This window comes from Anolis sagrei, chromosome 2 (assembly GCF_037176765.1).
Source record: "Anolis sagrei isolate rAnoSag1 chromosome 2, rAnoSag1.mat, whole genome shotgun sequence".
NCBI classification, from domain to species: Eukaryota; Metazoa; Chordata; class Lepidosauria; order Squamata; family Dactyloidae; genus Anolis; species Anolis sagrei.
Window position 1 is genome coordinate 297,928,769 of NC_090022.1, and position 23,882 is coordinate 297,952,650.

A 23,882-nucleotide genomic window follows, 5' to 3' on the forward strand; every position below is an offset into this window, starting at 1 on the left:
TACTTCGTAACCATCTTTTTTCCCTTCTGGAAAAAGGGAAGACCACAAACACTGTTCTAGCATTTTTAATAAGTCAAAGGTAAACATTACCAGACTCTGTGGAGAATAGGAGTTCACAGCACTTGTGTTACTTGCTCCCAAGGCCATCTGAGAGTTGTGTTGGGAATTTGTGAAGACCAAAGCCTGGCCAAAGCCTTGCTGCTGGGGCGTCTCAAAGGAGCTTCCCTCCGTTTCTTGGCTAGATGTTCCAGGCTTCTGAAGCAGCGTCACCAGATCAATACTGCACACACAAAAGAGTGGGTTAAGAAGAGAATATACCAAAACAAAGAAGGAAGAGGACAAGCAATCTCAAGTTGGGGAGGATTCAGAGTAATTCCTACATGAGGCTGCAAGACGAGTAGGACTTCTGCCTCAGAAGCACAATGACCCTCCAACCTGCTTTCTGCCTTGTCTAAAATATACGATTTATTATTTTATTTATTTACAGAATTTATATTCCACCCTTCTCACCCCGAAGAGGACTCAGGATGGATCACAGAACACATACACGGCAAACATTCGATGCCATTAAACAGACAGGACAGATCACAGATAGAGGTAGTATGTCAGCATTTTCCCCAACTTTGGCGTCCTGGAGGTTGTGCTCAATTACAGTCACAGGGGGGTGCTGTTGCTCCATCCTCTATGACGAAGAGATTACAAACTTTCTCCTTTCTTTGATTGCCAGCATTTTCTGGTATTTTTTATGGTGCCGTAAAATACCTCCCCACTTACCTAATTCCTCTACTCACAGCTCACAGCTGTTTTCGAACTGCCTTAGGTGGACAGTAAGCTGGGCTGAAGGTCGGGTACTCATCCCGACCCAGGCTTCAAATAGCCAAACTTTCAATTGGTAAGATATATTGCTGCTGGTGATTAACCAGTTGTGCTAAAGCCTGGCCCTGATGGGAGTCAATTCTAATTTGGATGTTTTGAGAAAGTATAGCTCAACCTTTTGCTTAGCTCAAGTGTAGATTGTGATGCTCAGTCGTGGCTGCATGAGTGCCTACATGAACGCACACAAAAATGCACAGAACACACTGATGTTCCTTTCTTTGACAAAGAGAATAGAAAGCACTTTTCTATTCCTTCACCAGATCTACAGAGACACCACCTGACATCCACCAGGAAGTAGCAGCCAATAGTGAAAGGACCAAGGCAGAGACATCTCCAGCTCATCCCTTGTTTGGGTATCAGCCAGCACGTCAACAACTTAAATCAAGAAATAGTTGTCTAAGATCTACAGACACACTTGCTGGAACACCTCAGCAAGCGAGAGTCCAAAAGTGGCAGGCTCAAACCCAGCACTTCAATCAATGTCTGATACCAAATGAGAGACTCCCTCCTGGGCACACAGAAAACTGGGCAACTTGGAAGGTGCTGAACAGACTGCGCTCTGGCACCATGAGATGCAGAGCCAACCTTAAAAAATGGGGCTACAAAGTGGAATCCACGACATGCGAGTGTGGAGAAGAGCAAACTACAGACCACCTACTGCAATGCAACCTGCCACATGCACAATGGAGGACTTCCTTGCGGCAACCCCAGAGGCACTCCAAGTGGCCAGCTACTGGTCAAAGGACATTTAATCAACTACCAAGCTTGCAAACTTTGTGTTTTGTTTGTTAAAAAATGCAATGCAACTGTTTGGTCTGCCCCTGACACAATAAATAAATAAATAAATAAATAAATAACCGGTCAAGAAAAGAGCAATCAGTAGAAACAATGCCTTCCTTTAGTGCCTTTCCTAAGAACCTTTGCACTGACTGCTAGTTCTTGTTCCCTGCTAGCAGGAAACTAGGACACCCAGAACAGTTCATAAGGAGAATCCGGGCACCCAAATGGAGCAGCATAGAGCCATAAAATGAGAACCCTTTCTTGAAAGCCATAGTGAGCTGTAAGTCACTTTCACAAACTCAACCAGTCTCAAACTGGTCTGCAAATTCCACAGTAAGAGTTAACGGGTTTGGAGCCCAAAGAAAACAGGGAAAGCATAGTAATGTCACAGGTACAACTTGTCAGAGTTAATGCAACCGACATATCGAGGAATTAAGAAGTCAGGAACGCCCACTTGCTCTAAAGCACAACCAACTTAGTTCACCAACAGGAAAAGCAAGAGTTCTCTTGAGATTCCAGAGCAAATAATAGGTTTCCCCCAAGCAAAATGCATTTGAACTGATCTGAAAAGGCAGAAAGAGGCTAACAAATCCAGTTGAGTTCATAGCCCTGACATAAACCCTTACAGCAATGGCTTACGACCGCTGTGGATAGCCTTTTAGTACCTACGGTGTTGGGTCAGTGCAAGGACAACTCACCCCACTACCATTCATCCCTCAATAAGGACAGCTATCCTGGTATGCTAAAAGCAGGAGGAAAAGAGATGGAGCTCTCCTGGAACACAAAGAGTGGCTAAGGGCAACATGCCTATACCTTGCTGCATGTCAAAGCTGCTAAAAAGATGGACAGGAGGTACATACTTGCACTGTATATATACAGAAAGTGGGAGAGAGCATACACACATCATACAGGGTACGTCACACAATCCTTCCCACCAAACCAAGTCCATTGCCTCAATATGGATTGCTTGTTTTTCCGCATAGGTAGCCATTTGGCAAGGTGAAAGTTATAATACGATCAGTTTGCAAACAGAAACACTTGCAGAAGTCCAGCTTACTATATTCCACAGGAAAAGCCTTGTTCAGAATTGCTGTGGTGGTACTATAATTGTATTATTTTCAACAGAGGAAAAGACAAAGGATGGGCAAGGGTCAGGGAACGGAGAGAAAAAAGGAGCCATACCTTTGGCCAGGAGCAACATGATTCTCCGCTGGAACAGATGACGCCGTGAAAACCTTTGTTTCTGAAAGCTGGGTGGGGGCCCAGAGAGGAAAAGAGAAATGCTATATTAATCACTTCACACTTTTCACTCGGCAGGAGAGAAGTATGCATGAAAACACAAGCCTTGTCCTGCTGAGCAAGACCAAATGGTCTAATAACTGAAGCCAATTATCTACTCGTCAACCAGGCCGAAATCCTTTCATGATAGAAACCATAATATAGAGCAAGGGGTCCTCAGGCTTGATGATAAATTCACATAAAACTCATAGGCCTTGAGCAGTGTGTGGAAGAAAAATGTAAGTGGCAGTGAGAGGGAAAGGGAAGTATAAATATAGCAATCAAAGAAAATCACAATAGATTAACCTCTCAGTTAAAATGATACCAAGGACACTGTTAGTTGGGCCAAATATAGGAGTGCATCCTTCACTCCATTTCCTGAATGAAAAACCCAGAGCCATAGGGCCCAGTCTAAGCAGGAAATCCTAAACACCTTTTTGATGCCAAAAAGAGAAACAGGTTTGCTAAACAATTAAAACTTGTGCGCCAGCTGTGCCCATTCCTTGAGAAGTCTGACTTGGCCACGGTGGTCCATGCTCTTGATACATCCCGAATAGACTACTGCAACGCACTCTATGTGGGGCTGCCTTTGAAGACTGCCCGGAAGCTTCAACTAGTCCAATGGTCAGCAGCCAGGTTGCTCACCGGAGCGAGGTACAGGGAACAAACAACTCCTTTGTTATGCCAACTCAACTGGCTACCGATCAGCTCCCGAGCACAATTCAAAGTGCTGGTTTTAACCTTTAACGCCCTAAACGGTTCTGGCCTAGATTACCTGTCTGAATGTATCTCCTGCCATTAACCATCACAAAGTTTAAGATCTTCAGGAGAGGCCCTGCTCTCGCTCCCACCACTATCGTAAACACAGTTGATGGGGATGACAGACAGGGCGTTTCAGCAGTGGCCCCCCTGCCTATGGAACTCCCTCCCTAGAGATATCAGATTGGCCACCTCCCTCTTGTCTTTTAGAAGGAAAATCAAGACCTGGTTATGGGACCAAGCATTTGATCAGTGAGCAGCAAGTGGAAGAAGATCACACAACTTATGACAATGAATTAACCCGGACTGGTTTTTGGATTTCAATTTTAATGGCTGTGTCTTCATTAATTGTTTTAATTGTTGTTTTAATTTTTAATATTTTGATTGTACTGTGGTTGTTTTTATGATGCTAGCATCATATAATGCATTATAATGATGCTTTTGTTAGGCTGCCCTGAGTCCCCTTTGCGGGGAGAAGGATGGGGTATAAATATAGGAAATAAATAAATAAATAAACAAACAAACAAACTGATTCTCACTACCTCTGACGATGCTTGCCATAGATGCAGGCAAAATGTCAGGAGAGAATGCCTCTAGAACATGGCCATATAGCCCGAAAAAAACCTACAACAACCCGTTGTTGTTGTTGTGTGCTTTCAAGTCCTTTCAGACTTAGGTTGACCCTGAGGGAGGGCCAGGTAAATGACCTTGGAGGGCCATATCCGGCCCGTGGGCCTTAGTTTGAGGACCCCTGTTTTAAGGCTTTCTACCGATTTTTATATTTTTATATCATGCTATTGTTTTAACATAATTTTTTGATTGTTTTGCTTGTTATGATTGTTGAGGCATGGAATTGTTCCCAATCTGTGAACTGCTCCAAGTCGCCTCTGTGCTGAGAGTGGCAGCATACAAATAAGGTTCAACAGTGACAGTTCAATAGTTCAACAGTGACAAATGCAAGATACTCCACTTTGGCAGGAAAAACGAAATGCAAAGATACAGAATGGGGGACGCCTGGCTCGAGAGCAGTACGTGTGAAAAAGATCTTGGAGTCCTCGTGGACAGCAAGTTAAACATGAGCCAGGAATGTGATGTGGCGACAAAAAAAGCCAATGGGATTTTGGCCTGCATCAATAGGAGCATAGTGTCTAGGTCCAGGGAAGTAATGCTACCCCTCTATTCTGCCTTGGTTAGACCACACCTGGAATATTGTGTCCAATTCTGGGCACCACAATTGAAGAGAGATATTGACAAGCTGGAATGTGTCCAGAGGAGAGCGACTAAAATGATAAAAGGTCTGGAGAACAAGCCCTATGAGGAGCGGCTTAAGGAGCTGGGCATGTTTAGCCTGAAGAAGAGAAGGCTGAGAGGAGATATGATAGCCATGTATAAATATGTGAGAGGAAGCCACGGGGAGGAGGGAGCAAGCTTGTTTTCTGCTTCCCTGGAGACTAGGACGCGGAACAATGGCTTCAAACTACAAGAGAGGAGATTCCATCTGAACATGAGGAAGAACTTCCTGACTGTGAGAGCCATTCGGCAGTGGAACTCTCTGCCCCGGAGGGAGTGTGGTGGAGGCTCCTTCTTTGGAAGCTTTTAAGCAGAGGCTGGATGGCCATCTGTGAAGGGTGATTTGAATGCAATATTCCTGCTTCTTGGCAGGAGGTTGGATTGGATGGCCCATGAGGTCTCTTCCAACTCTTTGATTCTATGATTCTATGATTCTAAGGTAAATAAATAATAAATGGGTTGTTGTAAGGTTTTTAGGCTGTATGGCCATGTTCCAGAAGTATTCTCTCCTAATGTTTCACCTGCATCCATGGCAGGCATCCTCAGAGATTGTGAGACAATGCCCAGCAAATTACAAACACTTTCCCTTCCCTGGCAAAACAGATCTCTTAACCGAGCGGCCTGTAGAGTATATTTTCCTTGCAACCAGAAGCACTGCTACAGAGATGACAGGGAAGTGGGGGGGGGGGGGGGGGGAGGCCACAGCCTCCAAGGCCTCCTGCTGGGAACATGATGTGCCCAGCAGCTGAAATGCTTTTCGTTACCCAATGAGATTTCTGGGAAGGAATTTAATCCGCTTCTGAGTAGCTGTCTAGGAGAGCCCCGTCATGGCACAACAGCAAAACAACAACAACAAAATCTCTCACTGGTACATTGGCAAGCTCCCTCAAACAAACAGCTGCTGACAAAATGTGGCTTCACAGGAGTTGCTCTCTTGGGGAACACTGCCTGCACAGACGCCATCTCCGGCCTGGGTGGTTGCTCTGAAAGTATCATTTATCAAAAATACTGGGTATTCTAGTAAAAAAAATCTTCTCCATTCAAAGCTACCCCTGAAGAACAGATGACCGAGAGAGCAGATAGTGGAGAACTATCTGTTCCATCCTCCTACTTGCAAAGCTTTCTCGCAGAGAGTTTGGGGAGAAAAACTATTTCAATTCCAGCGATCTTTTTTGTAGTGTACGTATCATGGAAGGAATGTCAATTTACCAGGAGATGCACACCCCTCATCCTACCAAGGTCTCAATAGAATTCATATCACTGAATGTGTGTAACAGTGCCTTAACTTACAAAGAATCATAGAATCAAAGAGTTGGAAGAGGCCCCATGGGCCATCCAGTCCAACCCCTTTCTGCAAAGAAGCAGGAATATTGCATTCAAATCACCCCTGACAGATGGCCATCCAGCCTCTGTTTAAAAGCTTCCAAAGAAGGAGCCCCCACCACACTCCAGGGCAGAGAGTTCCACTGCTGAACGGCTCTCACAGTCAGGAAGTTCTTCCTCATGTTCAGGTGGAATCTCCTCTCTTGTAGTTTGAAGCCATTGTTCCGCGTCCTAGTCTCCAGGGAAGCAGAAAACAAGAATCCCATAAAGGCTGCATACTCTTCAACCATCTCTTTTCTAAAGAATCTTTCTCACAATTTTCAAGGTAAACGTAAAGGTTTCCCCTTGACATGAAGATTAGTCGTATCCGATTCTGGGGGGTGATGCTCATTTCTAAGCAGAAGAGCCAGCATTGTCCATAGACACCTCCAAGGTCATGTGGCTGGCATGACCGCATGGAACGCCGATACCTTCCCGCAGAAGCAGTACCTATTGATCTACTCATATTTGCATGTTTTCGAACTGCTAGGTTGGCAGAAGCTGGGCCTAACTCTGGGAGTTCACCTCACTCCCCAGATTCGAACCACCAACCTTTCGGTCAGCAAGTTCAGCAGCTCAGTGGTTTAACCCGCTGTACCACCAGGGCGCCACTCTTCAACGAAGAATCTTTTCCAAACTTTTCAAGGTAAAGGTTTCCTATTGACATGAAGTCTAGTCATATCCGACTCTGGGGTGTGTGTGTGTGCTCATCTCCATTTCTAAGCTGAAGAGCCAGCATTGCCCATAGACAACTCCAAGGTCATGTGGCCGGCATGACGGCATGGAACATCGTTGCCTTCCCGCAGAAGCAGTATATATTGATCTACTCATATTTGCATGTTTTCAAACTGGTAGGTTGGCAGAAGCTGGGCCTAACTTCGGGAGCTCACCTTGCTCCCCAGATTCGAACCACTGACCTTTCGGTCAGCAAGTTCAGCAGCTCTGTGGTTTAACCCGCTGCGCCACCAGGGCGCTACACTTCAAAGAATCCAAATAATCTTTTCCACAATTTTCAAGGTAAAGGTAAAGGTTTCTCCTTGATATTAAGTCCAGTCGTGTCCGACTGGGGATTGGTGTTCATCTCCATTTCCAAGGCAAAAAGCCGGTGTTGTCCATAGACACCTCCAAGGTCATGTGGCCAGCATGACTGCATGGACCGCTGTTACTTTCCTGCTGGAGCACTACCTATTGATCTACTCACACTTGCATGTTTTCAAAATGCTAGGTTGGCAGAAGCTCACCCTGCTCCCTGATTTGAACCGCAAACCTTTCGGTCAGCAAGTTCAGCAGGTCAGTGGTTTAACCCGCTGCGCCACCGGGTCGCCACTCTTCAAAGAATCCAAATAATCTTTTCCACAATTTTCAAGGTAAAGGTAAAGATTTCTCCTTGATAATAAGTCCAGTTGTGTCCTACTCTGGGGATTGGTGTTCATCTCCATTTCTAAGGCAAAGAGCCGGTGTTGTCCATAGACACCTCCAAGGTCATGTGGCCAGCATGACTGCATGGAATGCTGTTACTTTCCTGCTCAAGTGGTACCTATTGATCTACTCACATTTGCATGTTTTCACACTGCTAGGTTGGCAGAAGCTCACCCTGCTCCCTGATTCGAACCGCAAACCTTTCGGTCAGCCAGTTCAGCAGGTCAGGGGTTTAACCAGCTGCGCCACCGGGGCGCCACTCTTCAACTATCACTTTTTTCACAATTTTCAAGACTGCATCCAAAGTCTGCTAAGATACTCCACCCAGTTCCCTTGGGAGGAAAAGGCACCAGCTGATCACATAACTTTAACATAGAGCCAACCAATAAACAGACACTTACATCTTCATTCCAGTCTTCAGCTGTCCATTCTTCTATTGAGTTCTTCCAGGCTCCTGTAGCAAGAGCGAAAAAAAAACAGAAGTTGAAGAAATATATGTATGGAGAGATGATGTATCAATTACTTCTTAGGAAAATGTCTATGCTACACTGCAATAAAGACTACAATTTAAATTAAAACGATAAACAAACACCACCACAAAAGCACATTGTATCAAGCAGTGCCCCTAAATTTCTACTTGGACAGAATGTCCTTTCTATGGGAACAAATGTGCCAGAATGCAGAGAGAGAGAGGGGCAGGTGCAAAAGCATCTTGTGTCTGGAAAAGATTCCCTCGTGAGTAAACTGCCATTGACTTTTAGGACACAACAATAAGTCTAAAATAAACGTAATTAACTGGATTTTATGTTAATATATACTGGCCTCGATTTTCAAACTATTGGCCTTGCACATACATAAAAGAATCCTGAAAAATCCCTGAGATTTATACGGAGTGACCTATTTTTGTGTGTCCTGGGTCGCAATTCCTTCTGGCCACAGCCTCACCTGTTCCATCATGGCCATCCGTCTGCCCAGACTCCCAAGACTCCTGTTTGGCTCCAAAACCATCTGTGGCAGACGATTCTGTATAATCTGCAGGGTTAAATGTCCTACAGGTCAAGAAAGTTGAGAGAGTCAGAAACTTGGAGAAGATTGAACGTAATCCAGCAAAGCAATGTCTCCTCAAGCCTTAGAATCATAGAATCATTGGGGTGGAAGAGACCTCATGGGCCATCCAGTCCAACCCCATTCTGCAAGAAGCAGGAAAATCACATTCAAAGCACTCCTGACAGATGGCCATCCAGCCTCTGTTTCAAAGCCTCTAAAGAAGGAGCCTCCACCACCCTCCAGGGCAGAGAGTTCCACTGCTGAACAGCTCTCACAGTCTGAAAGTTCTTCCTAATGTTCAGGTGGAATCTCCTTTCCTGTAGTTTGAAGCCATTGTTCCATGTCCTAGTTTCCAGGGCAGCAGAAAACAACTTCTCTCCCTCCTCCCTGTGACTTCCTCTCACATATTTATCCATGGCCCTCGTCATGTCTCCTCTCAACCTTCTCTTCTTCAGGCTAAACATGCCCAGCTCTTTAAGCCACTCCTCATAGGGCTTGTTCTCCAGACCCTTGATCATTTTAGTCGCCCTCCTCTGGACACATTCCCGCTTGTCAATCTCTCTCTTCAATTGTGATGCCCAGAATTGGATACAGTATTCCAGATGTGGTCTAACCAAGGCAGAATAGAGGGGTAGCATGATTTCCCTGGATCTAGACACTATACTCCTATTGATTCACACCAAAATCCCATTGTCTTTTTTAATGCCAGTTCTGAGCATTTACAACTTTGACGAGGAGCATTTCTCCTGTAGAAGAGAAGGTTGAGAGGAGACATGAGAGCCATGTTTAAATATCTGAAAGGATGTCCTAAGGAAGAGGGAGCAAGCTGGTTTTCAGCTGCCCTGGAGACTAGGACTCAAAGGAGCCATGGGTTCAAATTACAGGAAAGGAGATTCCACTTCAGCATTAGGAAGAACTTCCTGATGGTAAGGAGAGCTATTCAACAGCAGAGACTCCTTCTTTGGAGGCTTCTAAACAGGAGCTGGATGGCCATTTCTCGGAGCCATATGTGTAACCCCAATGTGTTTTTCCTGCATGGAACATTGGGGCTGGACTAGATGGCCCTGGGGGGTTCTCTTCCAACTCTTATTTATTTATATTTACACTATTTATATTCCACCCAAAGGGGACTCAAAGCGGATCATAGAATACATATAAGGCAAATATTCAGTGCCATTATACAACAGACAACAGTACATAGATAGAAGTACATAGGCTTTCCCATCTTCGGCATCTTGGAGGCTTTGCTCAGTTCCGGCCACAGGAAGGTGCTGTTGATCCATCTTCCCTGCCGAATAGCGATTGTTCGTAAACTTCCTCCTTGATCGAAACCCTGGCATTTTTCTGGCATTTCCTTATGGGTGCCTTAAATACCTCCCAGTTTAAAGCAATACATATTTATCTACTCACAATTGCTGTTTTTAATCTACTAGATAGGGAGAAGCTGGGCTGAAGGCCAGGAGCTCACCCCGACCCAAGCTTCAAACTGTCAACCTTTTGATTCGCAAGATTTTACTGTACCTGTCAGTTAACCTGCTGTGCTAAAGCCCGGCACTAGAACTTTATGAGTCTAGGATGGTCAAGCAGGTAGTTATTAAGGAAATTTCTTCCCAAAAATTGGTGAATGGAAGGCATTTTCTAACTTTCAACTGCAGTGTCAAGGTAACACTTTTATTCAAAAGGTTTCAATGATAAATAGCTCAATAATTATTTTGATTATTACTGTTTCTTTTGATCTAATCATTAGATGTATTTATTTTCATGGTACCTTTGGAGAAAATCCAAAATAACAATGTATAGCTGTTTCCAAACAAAGACTGGTTATGACTAAAACCAGCCATAAAACCAGCATTAAACCATTTAAAACTATACATTCATTTTAAATGAGTTTTGGTTTGCATGCATTTTAAAGCACATTTGCTGACTACTTTCTGAAATATGCTGCAAAATGGAAAATTGAATTTTAAGAAACAAAGCAAATTTTAAGAAACCTACTAACTGCAACAATTATGGGGTAAAAAGTGACCCTTGGGAGCTTCACTTTTCCCACCTTGAAACTTTCTGTGTTTTCAACATGACTCAGAAAAGACTGACATGTTACTCAGAGAAAGAGAAACCATGCTCTGAAAAAAAAAAACCGCTGGCTAGATGTAACTTACAAATGGGACAAAGAAAATTGTAAACTCAAAGCCAGTTCCTCAGTGCAGGCAGAAGTTGAAATTTGTGTTTCTGTGTGTGTGTTTCAGGAGCAACTTGAGAAACTGCAAGTCGCTTCTGGTGTGAGAGAATTGGCTGTCTGCAAGGATGTTGCCCAGGGGATACCCGGATGTTTTACAATCCTGTGGGAGGCTTATCTCATGTCCCCGCATCAGGAGCTGGAGCTGACAGAGGGAGCTCATCCTCACTCTCCCCAGATTCGAAACTCCAGCCTGCCGGTCTTCAGTCCTTCCAGCACAAGGGTTTAACCCACCATGCCACCGGGGACTCCAGTAGTTGAGATGTAGTAAGGCTGAAGGAAGGTCTTAATTTAGCCGTTACTATCCTCCTTTAAAAACATGTTTGTTTCGTGCATAAAAGCTGTTGTCCAGCCCAACCACACTCATAATGCTGTGTGCATCATGGCAGAAAGGGATCAGGGGATCAATGGCAGTGTGCATCAAGGTTGGCAAACGTCAACTGCACCGAAAGGGGTGCTGCAAGAGAACAAGTGGATGTGTAATAAATGTGACACTGCCAGATGGGAGCAAGGAGGAGCCTCGGCTCACGCAGGCAGGGGATGTAATTTCAGAAACTGCCAACCAAGTGGACTTGGGGTAAATGAGCCGAGGTGGTCCTTTTCACTCTTGATCTCCTCACCTCGCATCTGCTGCATAATTTTCAGGGTAAAAAGGCAGCTCGGTTAATGCTCACACAAGAGTGGGGACAAGGATACCAAAATGCAGTTCTGCTACAGCCACACACAAAAAAGGAGGGGCTCTTTTACCGCAGTTTGGAGACTCGTGTTCTTGTTCTGGCATGAATTTTCATGGACTATGGTCCACTTCATTACATTGGTAGTCAGAAAAACAGCCATGATTAGTTACGAATTTAAGTTCCCAAGGCAAAAGAAAGGTCCCAGGATGCACTATGGTGGCTTTGAAAGACCTCCAGTTATAACAGAGGAGATCTCGTTATTTCTATGGTATTCACAGACTGCGCTCTGGCACCACGAGATGCAGAGCCAACCTCAAGAAATGGGGCTACAAAGTGGAATCCACGACATGAGAGTGTGGAGAGGAGCAAACCACTGACCACCTGCTGCAATGCAACCTGAGCCCTGCCACATGCACAAGGGAGGACCTTCTTGCGGCAACACCAGAGGCACTCCAAGTGGCCAGATACTGGTCAAAGGACATTTAATCAACTACCAAGCTTGCAAACTTTGTGTTTTGTCTGCTTGTTTGTTTGTTTGTTGTCTGGTTGCTCCTGACACGATAAATAAATAAATAAATACATACATACATACATACATAATTTTTTGATATTTGGTATTCATAGAATTTTTCTCAGTATTTGACTCATTATTTATTTTTGGGTGCCAGTTCTCTTCAGGGACTTTTAAAAGATTTCCAGCACTAGCAGAAGTGTGTCAGAGCAACATCTTTTTATCCTTCTGCTGTCTTCTATACCACATAAAAAATCTGCTTCAAAGTTTCCAAACCTTTCATAAAATTCTTATGCATATGGTGCGACTGTACGGGAAATATCCCTGTCCTAATCTACTAGAAGAAAATTACAATTACTGCGTTGTTGTAGTTTTTTTCAGGCTCTATGGCCATGTTCTAGAGGCATTCTCTCCTGACGTTTCGCCTGCATCTATGGCAAGCATCCTCAGAGGTAGTGAGGTCCTCACTACCTCTGAGGATGCTTGCCATAGATCAGTGGTTCGCAACCTTCCTAATGCCGCGACCCTATAATACAGTTCCTCATGTTGTGGTGACCCCCAACCATAAAATTATTTTTGTTGCTATGTCATAACTGTAATTTTGCTACGGTTAGGAATCACAATGTAAATATCTGATATGCAGAATGTATTTTCATTCCCAGGACCAAATTTGACACAAATACCCAAATATTGAGGGTAGGTGGGTGGGGGATTTATTTTGTCATTTGGGAGTTGTAGTTGCTGGGATTTATAGTTCACCTAAAATCAAAGAGCATTCTGAACTCCACAAATAATAGAGTTGAACCAAACTTGGCACACAGAGTTCCCATAACCAGGAGAAAATACTGGAAGCGTTTGGTGGACACTGACCTTGAGTTTTGGAGTTATAGTTCACCTACATCCAAAGAACACTGTGGACTCAAACAATGATGGATCTGGATCAAAACGGGCATGAATGCTCAATAATGTGAACACTAGTGGAGTTTGGGAAAAAGAGACTTGACATTTGGGAGTTGTAGTTCCTGGGATTTATAGTTCACCTACAATCAAAGAGCATTCTGAACCCCACCAATGATAAAATTGGGCCAAACTTCCCACACAGAACCCCCATGACCAACAAAAAATACTGTGTTTTCTGATGGTCTTTGGTGACCCCTCTGACACCCCCTCACAACCCCCCCAGGGGTCCCAACCCCCAGATTGAAAAACACTGCCATAGATGCAGGCGAAACGTCAGGAGAGAATGCCTCTAGAAAATGGCCATATAGCCCGAAAAAACCTACAACAAACCAGTGATTCTGGCCATGAAAGCCTTCGACAATACAAATTACAATTAGATGCTTACTTGGGTTTCAGAAACTTCATAAATTTAGTTGGATTTTGCATTTGAACATTTCCACAATGCACACCCATCGGTAGCGCTCTGGTTTTTTACACAGTAATTTCAAGCATATCTTTAAACTATACTGGCAACTAAAAGTTATAACCAGATTTTTGGAAGTTGTTCCTCAGGTGCAGAATCTGGACATAGCCACTCTTCCTGCCCTTGGTTTCCAGGGATTTTCCTGGAGACACTGGGAGTGGTACTTCTAACACAAACAAAAAGACAATCCACATAATTCAGCTGGTGTTTCAGATGCCTGTTTTCAACACTTATCAGTGCATGGTTGTGAAGGGGACAACAACCCATTGCAGTTATGGGCACAGACAATTCTTGGAACAGTTTGACAGAACCAATTCTTATCTTGAGCTTAGGCAACAAACCAGCTGCTCGAGGTAATCAATATCTCTGTCTCTGCAAGTCCTCTTGAATTACTCAAGCGGGTTTTGCCTGGCAGCCTGGAAGGGAGGAAAACTCATTTGACTTGGGCTTAGTGTTTTTGGCTTCCTCTGGCATTTATCAGGTTTCCTGCCATTGGGAAGAAAGAGCCAATAAATCCATTGCAAACAGCCTGATGTTTAACAGATTCTCTTTTACATGGATATTCAGAACTTTCTCCAAGATACAATGCAGAGGCACTGACAAGTCCTTTTTCAGTATATACCTTAATGTTTCACCCAGTATATTAGGAAAAACCTACCCCATGCCTTGGGCTGAAAACCTTCCTGCTCCTCTTCCTCTGCCTCGTCCAAACCCTGAAAGAAGCAGGGAAAAAAGCCTTGTTTAAGAATAAACAGTGGGAAACAATTGGCCCTCCAGGTGTGGAAGCAGGGACAGAGAGACTTCAAGCAAATCTTCATTATGACCACACACTTATTATTTACATTTATTTACAGTATTTATATTCCGCCCTTCTCACCCCGCAGGGGACTCAGGGCAGATTACAATGTACATATACATGGCAAACATTCAGTGCCATAGACACACAACATATATAGACAGACACTCAGAGGCTATTAACTTTCCAGTTTCTGGCCACCAGGGGAGCTGTCACTTCCTCATTCTTTGCATACTTGCATACTTTCTGGCGATTTTGCAAAAAATGAGGAAGCTGTCACTTCCTCATTCTTTGCATACTTGCATGCTTCCTGCCATTTATCTTCTGGGCCCAATTCAAGGTGCGGGCCCAATTCAAGGCGCGACCGCATTTCCATTTACGAACCCACACGACCTCTTCGATCTTCCAGAGAGGCTCTTCTCTTGCTCCTGCCTGCATCACAAGTGTGACTTGTGGGGACGAGAGAGAGGGCCTTCTCTGTGGTTGCCCCCCAGCTCTGGAATTCACTCCCCAGAGATATTAGGCAAGCGCCCACGTTGGCAATCTTCAGGAGGAACCTAAAAACCTGGTTATTTCAATGTGCCTTCAATGACTGAATGTAAGATACTCCCTGACCAAATTTCGCACAAATAACCTCAGAAGCACTTTATTTTATGGTCCGTGCAATTAATTCCTTCCTCAACCGGGATCTCCCTCCCCATTGCCCAATCTCCCAGTGTTTTAAAATTTTTATCCTTAACTTTGGCCCTGCCCCATGTAATCTTGTGTGTCAAATGTCAGATTTTATACTGCTGTGTCACTTTTTATATTGGTTTTGTATTTTATTTATTTTATGTTTTTATTTTCTAGTTCCGTTATGCTTTGGTGTCATATTGTGTTATGTTTTTTGTGTAATATTGTGTTTACTGTACTGATGGGTGTGGCCTCATGTAAGCCGCCCTGAGAAATCAGCCATAGCAGAGCACTTGATGAACCAACCTGGACACAGCATTTTATTTGAGAACACAGAAATGCTGGACCACACCAACAACCACCATGTCAGACTACACAGAGAAGCCATTGAAATCCACAAGCATGTGGACAATTTCAACAGAAAGGAGGAAATCATGAAAATGAACAAAATCTAGCTATCAGTATTAAAAAACTATAAAATTACAACAGCACAACAACAGAGAGGAAACAAACAAGGACATCTAATCACTTCTCAACAAAAGTTTGCTCCAGGCACTGTCAGGCCATTATATGCTAATCAAGGTGGTCAGTTGAAACATTCACACCTAGCTCCAGCAGACAAGAGTCCTATGTCTCACCCTGGTAATTCCACAGATATATAAACCCTTTTTTCTAGTTCCAACAGACCTCACTACCTCTGAGGATGCTTGCCATAGATGCAGGCGAAATGTCAGGAGAGAATGCCTCTAGACCATGGCCATATAGCCTGAAAAACCTACAACAACCCATTATTATTATTATTATTATTATTATTATTATTTGTTGCTTATAAAAGCATTTGGTGTATTCTTAATATATGGAAAGCTACAATTAATTTCAAATAATATCCTCACCTTTTCAACTATCTGTCTTATAGGGCAGCTATAAGGCAGTCAAGTAACTTTCATCTGACTTCAAGGCCAACTCTAGATCATACTCCCAAAGAACTCAGAGGCAATGTTTTCTCATGTAGGAAATGCCTGTGAAAATGTTTACACCCTTCAGGATATGCCATGCTTGATCAATGGATACATCACTCAACTGCTGGCTTGAGGGGGGGGGGTGCAGAGATGTGCAGAGACACATGTAAAGCTTAACTGGTTCTCTTACTACTTATCTTCTGGCTTTGCACAAAGGAGTTTCCATTCTGGAGTCAGTTGCCTTGCAGCTCTGTTGTGGAAACAGGCTCCCAGCAACTAACCCACCACCAAAACACAAACATCAGACAAAGGAGGAAGCCAGCAATCAAACCTGAGAATGAAATATCAAGCTAAAGTGAGCGTCGCTTTGTCCTGCGTTCAAAGAAGTAGTAAGAGGAAGTCAACACTAAGACCAGGGAAGCAGGAATACCTTGAGTTTCCATCCTCTCCTTTTCCCTAAATCCTATGCACTCTCAGACTATATGTCCATTAAAAGCTAGTCCATTTTCCAGGATCAACCAAGAAGTTTACATCTTCAAAGTCAATGATCAAACCTTACAGTAAAATGCCTGAAATCATGTTGCTATCATGTGTGCGTCTGTGTAAATGTATGCAACCACAGGAGACTGAAAGCCAAAACCAAGGTTACAACAACATCTGTTATAGAACTCCAGTATGCCGATGACAACGTCATCTGTGCACATTCAGAAGAAGACCTACAAGCCACTCTAAAAACCTTTGCAGAAGCGTACAAGAAGTTTGGCCTGTCATTAAACATCAAGAAAGCCAAAGTGCTTTTCCAGCAGTCACCACCCAATCCCTCTCCAATGCCAGAAATACAGCTTAATGGTGTAACATTAGAAAATGTTGACCATTTCCGCTACCTTGGCAGCCACCTCTCCACAAAAGTCAACATCGACACTGAAATTCAACACCGCCTGAGCTCTGCGAGTGAAGCATTTTTTCAAATGAAGCAGAGAGTGTTTGAGGACCGAGACATCCGTAGGGATACCAAGGTCCTCCCAACCCTGCTATACGCCTGCGAAAAGTGGACTGTCTACAGACGTTACATGCAACTCCTGGAATGATTCCATCAGTGCTGCCTCCGAAAAATCCTGCAAATCTCTTGGGAAGACAGGCTGACAAATGTCAGCGTGCTGGAAGAAGCAAAGACCACCAGCACTGAAGCGATGCTCCTCCGCCATCAACTCCGCTGGGCCGGCCACGTTGTCCGGATGCCTGACCATCGTCTCCCAAAGCAGTTGCTCCATTCCCCACTCAAGAACAGAAAACGGAATGTTGGAGGACAGGAAAAGAGATTTAAAGATGGGCTCAAAGCCAACCTTAAAAACTCTGGCATAGACACTGAGAACTGGGAAGCCCTGGCCCTTGAGCGCTCCAGTTGGAGGTCAGCTGTGACCAGCAGTGCTGCAGAATTTGAAGAGGCATGAATGGACGGCGAAAGAGAGAAACGTGCCAAGAGGAAGGCGTGTCAAGCCAACCCCATCCGGGACCGCCTTCCACCTGGAAACCGATGCCCTCACTGTGGGAGAAGATGCAGATCAAGAATAGGGCTCCACAGTCACCTACGAACCCACCTCCCAGGATACCACTCTTGGAGGACCATCATCCTCAGACTACGAGGGATCGCCTAAGTAAGTAAACGTATGTTCCTGTACAGATGCAGTTGGACTTTTATGGCTGCTGTACAATAGATGCATTCACTTCATGGTGACGCAAGCAGAGCTCCACAAGCATAACTACTTCACACTCAGTTGAACATTCAGTGCCAGTATTTGTCAGCGCCCTCAATGATTCAACACAATTGCAGAAACAGCCATTGTCCATTGGTACAATAAACAAGGACACCCTGTGTGTATGTATTCCCCTTCAAGTTATTCATCAACTTATGGCAGTTCCATAAATCTCACAGGGTCCTCTCAGGCGAAGAAATCTCAGAAGTGGTTTTGCCAGTTCCTACAGCACCTGGTCTTCATTAGCAGCCTCCTTTCCAAGTATTTCCCAGGGCTGGGACCCTGCTTAGCTCCCAAGATCAGATGGGATCTGGTGCTTTTATGGTGTTTAGGTGAAACTTCTCTATGTGTATGTGCCTTTAGGTGAACCTATGGTGACTTAATTTCAAATGGCCTTCTTAAGGAATACTTAGAGGTGGCTTCATAGAATCATAGAATCAAAGAGTTGGAAGAGACCTCATGGGCCATCCAGTCCAACCCCATTCTGCCAAGAAGCAGGAATATTGCATTCAAAGCACCCCTGACAGATGGCCATCCAGCCTCTGTTTAAAAGCTTCCAAAGAAGGAGCCTCCACCACACTCCGGGGCAGAGAGTTCCACTGCTGAACGGCTCTCACAGTCAGGAAGTTCTTCCTCATGTTCAGATGGAATCTCCTCACTTGTAGTTTGAAGCCATTGTTCCGCGTCCTAGTCTCCAAGGAAGCAGAAAACAAGCTTGCTCCCTCCTCCCTGTGGCTTCCTCTCACATATTTATACATGGCTATCATATCTCCTCTCAGCCTTCTCTTCTTCAGGCTAAACATGCCCAGTTCCCTAAGCCGCTCCTCATAGGGCTTGTTCTCCAGACCCTTGATCATTTTAGTCGCCCTCCTCTGGACACATTCCAGCTTGTCAATATCTCTCTTCAATTGTGGTGCCCAGAACTGGACACAGTATTCCAGATGTGGTCTAACCAAAGCAGAATAGAGGGGTAGCATTACTTCCTTAGATCTAGACACTATGCTCCTATTGATGCAGGCCAAAATCCCATTGGCTTTTTTTGCCGCCACATCACATTGTTGGCTCATGTTTAACTTGTTGTCCACGAGGACTCCAAGATCTTTTTCACACGTACTGCTCTCAAGCCAGGCGTCCCCCATTCTGTATCTTTGCATTTCATTTTTTCTGCCAAAGTGGAGTATCTTGCATTTGTCACTGTTGAACTTCATTTTGTTAGTTTTGGCCCATCTCATTTTGTTAGTTTTGGCCCAATTGGCTTGGCCAATTCCTTCCTCTAAATTAATGCTGACAACACCTGGTATTCCTTAACAATCTCTCATCCAAGTACGAATCAAAGCTGTCAACAATTAGCAGATAAAATCAGATTTGGTTGGATATATCTGTATAATTGCAAAAAAGGCAGCTATGGAATAAGATGATAATGCTAGTATCCAGCAAGAGCGGTAAGGCACAACAGCAGCTTTACTACAACTTTAAATTGAGGTAAATACATATTTAAATAAAATAGAAGATATGGAAGTTGTAGATGTAGGCGCGTCAAGCCAACTCCAACCGGGACTGCCTTCCACCTGGAAACCAAAGTCCTCACTGTGGGAGAAGATGTAGATCAAGAATAGGGCTCAACAGTCACCTACGGACCCACCGCCAGAACACAGACCTTAGAGAACCATCATCCTCGGACTACGAGGGATCGCCTAAGTAAAGTAATTCATGTGTAAGCCATCTTGGGACAGAGAGGAGAAGCCTCATGATGCTCCCTTCTCAAAGAAAGGGCAATAGAGCTTAGTAAAAACTTTTAAGAAGGGAGACGTGGCCTCTCCATGCAGGTAGGAAGCCAAACACCTTGAGCTACATAGGTCTAGGGAACCAAAATGAAAACAAGTCGGAGAGCATGTACTATAGGGTTTCCTCTGTGGTTATTTGCCCTCTATACAAGTGTTGCTGATTCACCACCTCCAACACTGCAGCCCCTGCTTCTCTTTCCAGCCTGAGAGGAGCAAACAGGGCAAGGAGGTTCCCATTTGGCAATCGCCCCAACGCTTGCAAGCACCTCCCCCACTTTTTCTTCTGGACAAACAGCAACTGAATGATGGCTGGCTGGCATGCTCTGCTGTACTATTGCAAGGCATAGTCAGCAGCCCTTGTAAACAGTTCCTGCTGCATTTGGCAAACCAGCAATACAACACAAATTCATGCTGGCGGCACTAAAAGGTGAAAAAACGTGTGTCCCTTCAGAGCAGTGGTTACCAAATGTTGGTCCTCCCAGTGTTTTTGACTTCAGCTCCCATAATTCCTAACAGTTGGTAAGATGGCTGGGATTTCTGGGAGTTTCAGTCCAAATTAGCTGGAGACCAAAAGGTTGGGGAGTCACTGGTTTAAAGAAAAAGGTGGCCCACGCATTGCAAGCAGCATCTCTCCAGCCAGGCTTGGCACATGCCCCACACACACCTGGCTGGGCTCCCTGCCATCCCAATTACTCAATGTCAGCAGAAACCCAAGTAAGTGCCTTATTTGTAAATGAAACATATGGTGGGCTTAAGAGTCTAGGTGCTATGTTTGTAAGGAAATGCACTCTTCCAAAAGGCTGCCAGGTTTCAGATTCTTATTAAAAACCAAGAAAGACAGTTTTAACTACTGCACAAGTGGATTTGTTTTTGTTTTAAGTGATATGTTTTAATTATGTGATTTTAAAGTATATGTTGTTTATTTTTATATGTACTCAAATTGTGCCTTTGTTGTGAGCCGCCTTGAGTCTCCTTCAGGGTAAGAAGAGCAAGATATAAATGTGATAAGTAAATAAATAATAAAATTTGGTGGCGGCAGCAAAAAACAATAACCATCCCACATTTAAGCAGGATACATGTTAGGCAGGAATTTTATTTTTAAGGAGAAACATGTTTTCTACAGGTTTTTAGTGGTTTGAAGAAAGAACTAGGAACAAAGGTTTTGCAAAATAATAATAATAACAACAACAACAACAACAACAAAGCATATCCCCCCTATAACTTGTTTACATCAGAAAGAGTATGCATGCCCAGTGTGGAACACATCTCACCACACTAAAACAGTAGATGTGGCTCTTAATGAGACATGCCGCATTACCACAGGGTGTCTGCGCCCTACACCACTGGAGAAATTACACTGCTTAGCCGGTATTGCACCACCTGAAATCCGCTGGGAAGTAGCAGCCAGTAGTGAAAGGACCAAGGCAGAGATATCTCCAGCTCATCCCCTGTTTGGGTATCAGCCAGCACGTCAACGACTTAAATCAAGACATAGTTTTCTTAGATCTACAGAGACACTCGCTGGAACACCCCAGCAAGCGAGAGTCCAAAAGTGGCAGGCCCAAACCCAGCACCTCAATCCATCGGTGATACCAGATGAGAGACTCCCCCCTGGGCACACAGAAGGCTGGGCGACTTGGAAGGCGCTGAACAGACTGCGCTCTGGCACCACGAGATGCAGAGCCAATCTTAAGAAATGGGGCTACAGGGATCCACGGCATGCGAGTGCGGAGAAGAACAAACCGCTGACCACCTGCTGCAATGCACCCTGAGCCCTGCCACATGCACAATGGAGGACCTTCTTGCGGCAACACCAGAGGCACTCCCAGTGGCCAGATACTGGTCAAAGGACATTTAACCAATTACCAAAATTGCAAAATCTGTGTTTTGTTTTTTTCTTTTTAATCTGTGTGTTTGTTTTGCTCTGTTAGAACTGTAATACAATGGTATGGTTGCTGATGACACGATAAATAAATAAATCAGAAAGATGAAGGTTTGTGACCGCTGCATCATTATTATTTACTAAACTATTTCTCACAACTCTCTTGCAGCACAGCCAGGTTTTCTTCTGGAAATGCATGTAGGTACAAGGGACTCTTCTCTTTGTGACAGACTGAACTCCCAACTCTATCCTATGGTTATTTTCTTTCCTACCAAGCAGGTTTTCCTTTCTCCCAGGTGATATCTGCCTATGAGTTACACACAGGACCTCTTGTGCCCTGAGAATCCTACACTAGCTAGATCAACATGACACATGTTGTGGGACCAGGGAATTAATATTGTTCTCTTATTCATGTTTAGTCTTCCCCAGTGAAAATAAAGATCACTTTAAAACCTGCCACAACATAGGACTAATACTGCAAATCAAAATTAAGGAAACCCATATTGTTATATTCTATCCCTCCAAGACTTATCAACCACATATGTGGACTGAGTTGGACATGATTTTATTTTGGCAATTTGGCTTATAAGTATTTTATTCTATATCATCATCATCATCTTTAATTACTTATTAATCGCCCTCCATCCGAGATGCTCTAGGCGATTTACATTGCAGAAATTATTATATTGCAGAAATTATATTTATTTTAATTTTTGCTGTTGTATGATGTTTTAGACTGTATTATTAGCATTGAATCCTTGCTGTGAGCCGGTCTGAGTCCCTCTACGGAGGTAGAGAAGATCAGGATATAAAAGTTTCAAATAAATAAATAATTCAGCTCAAGGATATTTGGGAGTTTTTTTAAAAAATATATCTTGCACTGACAGATAAAGCCAAGATAACAGTTCCTGGCAGAAAAGGCCTGTTTCCATGTCTGATTGCATTCCAAGCCAAAGATTCCATTTTATCTTCAGCTCCAGCACACGTCCCCGATGAAAGAAGTGCTGAGCTTTATTTATCACTGATGATGCTTTACTGAACTTCTATTCCATTTCTCTGCATCTTGAGAAGGAAAAGCTCTGCTAATTCAGGTCACTTCGACATTTCTTACACAGGGTGCTGCTAACAAGACTGTGTGGATCTACATTATATTCTTTGTAAGAAAAAAAAGACAGAATCCAGTTTATAAACACAGAATAGCAGCCATTTGGGGGCATTCACTCTGAGTTCCATCCTTGGGGAGAAAGGTGGGCTATGAATCCAACAAACAAGTAAATATCAAAGTTTGAGGACACAGAACATTCAGCAACTCTCATCAATATCAGGATATCAATATCAATGTTCAACATTTACACAAATGACCAGCCACTGCCAGAAGGGACAGAGAGCTTCATCTATGCCGATGATCGTGCCATTACTGCTCAAGCAGGGATCTTTGAGATGGTTGAACAGAAGCTCTCCAAAGCTCTAAGTGCCCTTACTGCCTATTACAGGGGAAACCAGCTGATCCCTAACCCATCTAAAACACAGACATGTGTTTTTCATCTCGAGAACAGACAAGCATCCCGAGTTCTGAGGATGACTTGGGAAGGAATCCCACTGGAGCATTGCAGCGCACCCAAGTACCTGGGAGTCACTCTGGACCGTGCTCCAACCTACAAGAAGCACTGCCTGAACATCAAGCAAAAGGTGGGTGCTAGAAACAATATCATACGAAAGCTGAATGGCACAACCTGGGGATCACAACCAGATACAGTGAAGACATCTGACCTTGCGCTATGCTACTCTGCTGCTGAGTATGCATGCCCAGAGTGGAACACATCTCACCACGCTAAAACAGTGGATGTGGCTCTTAATGAGACATGCCGCATTTTCACGGGGTGTCTGCGCCCTACACCACTGAAGAAATTACACTGTTTAGCCGGTATTGCACCACCTGACATCCGCCGGGAAGTAGCAGCCAATAGTGAAAGAACCAAGGTAGAGACATCTTCAGCTCATCCCTTTTTTGGGTATCAGCCAGCACGTCAACGACTTAAATCAAGAAATAGTTCTCTAAGATCTACAGAGACACTCGCTGGAACACCTCAGCAAGTGAGAGTCCAAAAGTGGCAGGCTCAAACCCAGAACCTCAACCAATGGCTGATACCAAATGAGAGAGTATCCCTCCTGGGCACACTTGGAAGGTGCTGAACAGACTGCGCTCTGGCACCACGAGATGCAAAGCCAACCTTAAGAAATGGGGCCACAAAGTAGAATCCACGACATGTGAGTGTGGAGAAGAGCAAACCACTGACCACCTGCTGCAATGCAACCTGAGCCCTGCCACATGCACAATGGAGGACCTCCTTGCGGCAACACCAGAGGCACTCCAAGT

The 23,882-nt window shown here is 44.2% G+C and overlaps 1 protein-coding gene across 4 annotated transcripts in view; it reads right to left on the reverse strand.

Annotated features, from left to right (window-relative positions):
* Nucleotides 1–23,882, reverse strand: part of UBAP2 (ubiquitin associated protein 2) — a 161,636-nt gene that overhangs the window by 64,223 nt on the left and 73,531 nt on the right. For all 4 annotated transcript variants that reach the window (XM_067464683.1, XM_067464682.1, XM_067464681.1 and 1 more), the window contains exons 7-11: nucleotides 14,317–14,371; nucleotides 8,710–8,813; nucleotides 8,166–8,218; nucleotides 2,839–2,906; nucleotides 91–280 (exon numbers count right to left, since the gene is read on the reverse strand). In XM_067464683.1, the coding sequence (XP_067320784.1) occupies nucleotides 91–280; nucleotides 2,839–2,906; nucleotides 8,166–8,218; nucleotides 8,710–8,813; nucleotides 14,317–14,371 (470 nt within the window). The remainder of the gene's footprint in view (nucleotides 1–90; nucleotides 281–2,838; nucleotides 2,907–8,165; nucleotides 8,219–8,709; nucleotides 8,814–14,316; nucleotides 14,372–23,882) is intronic.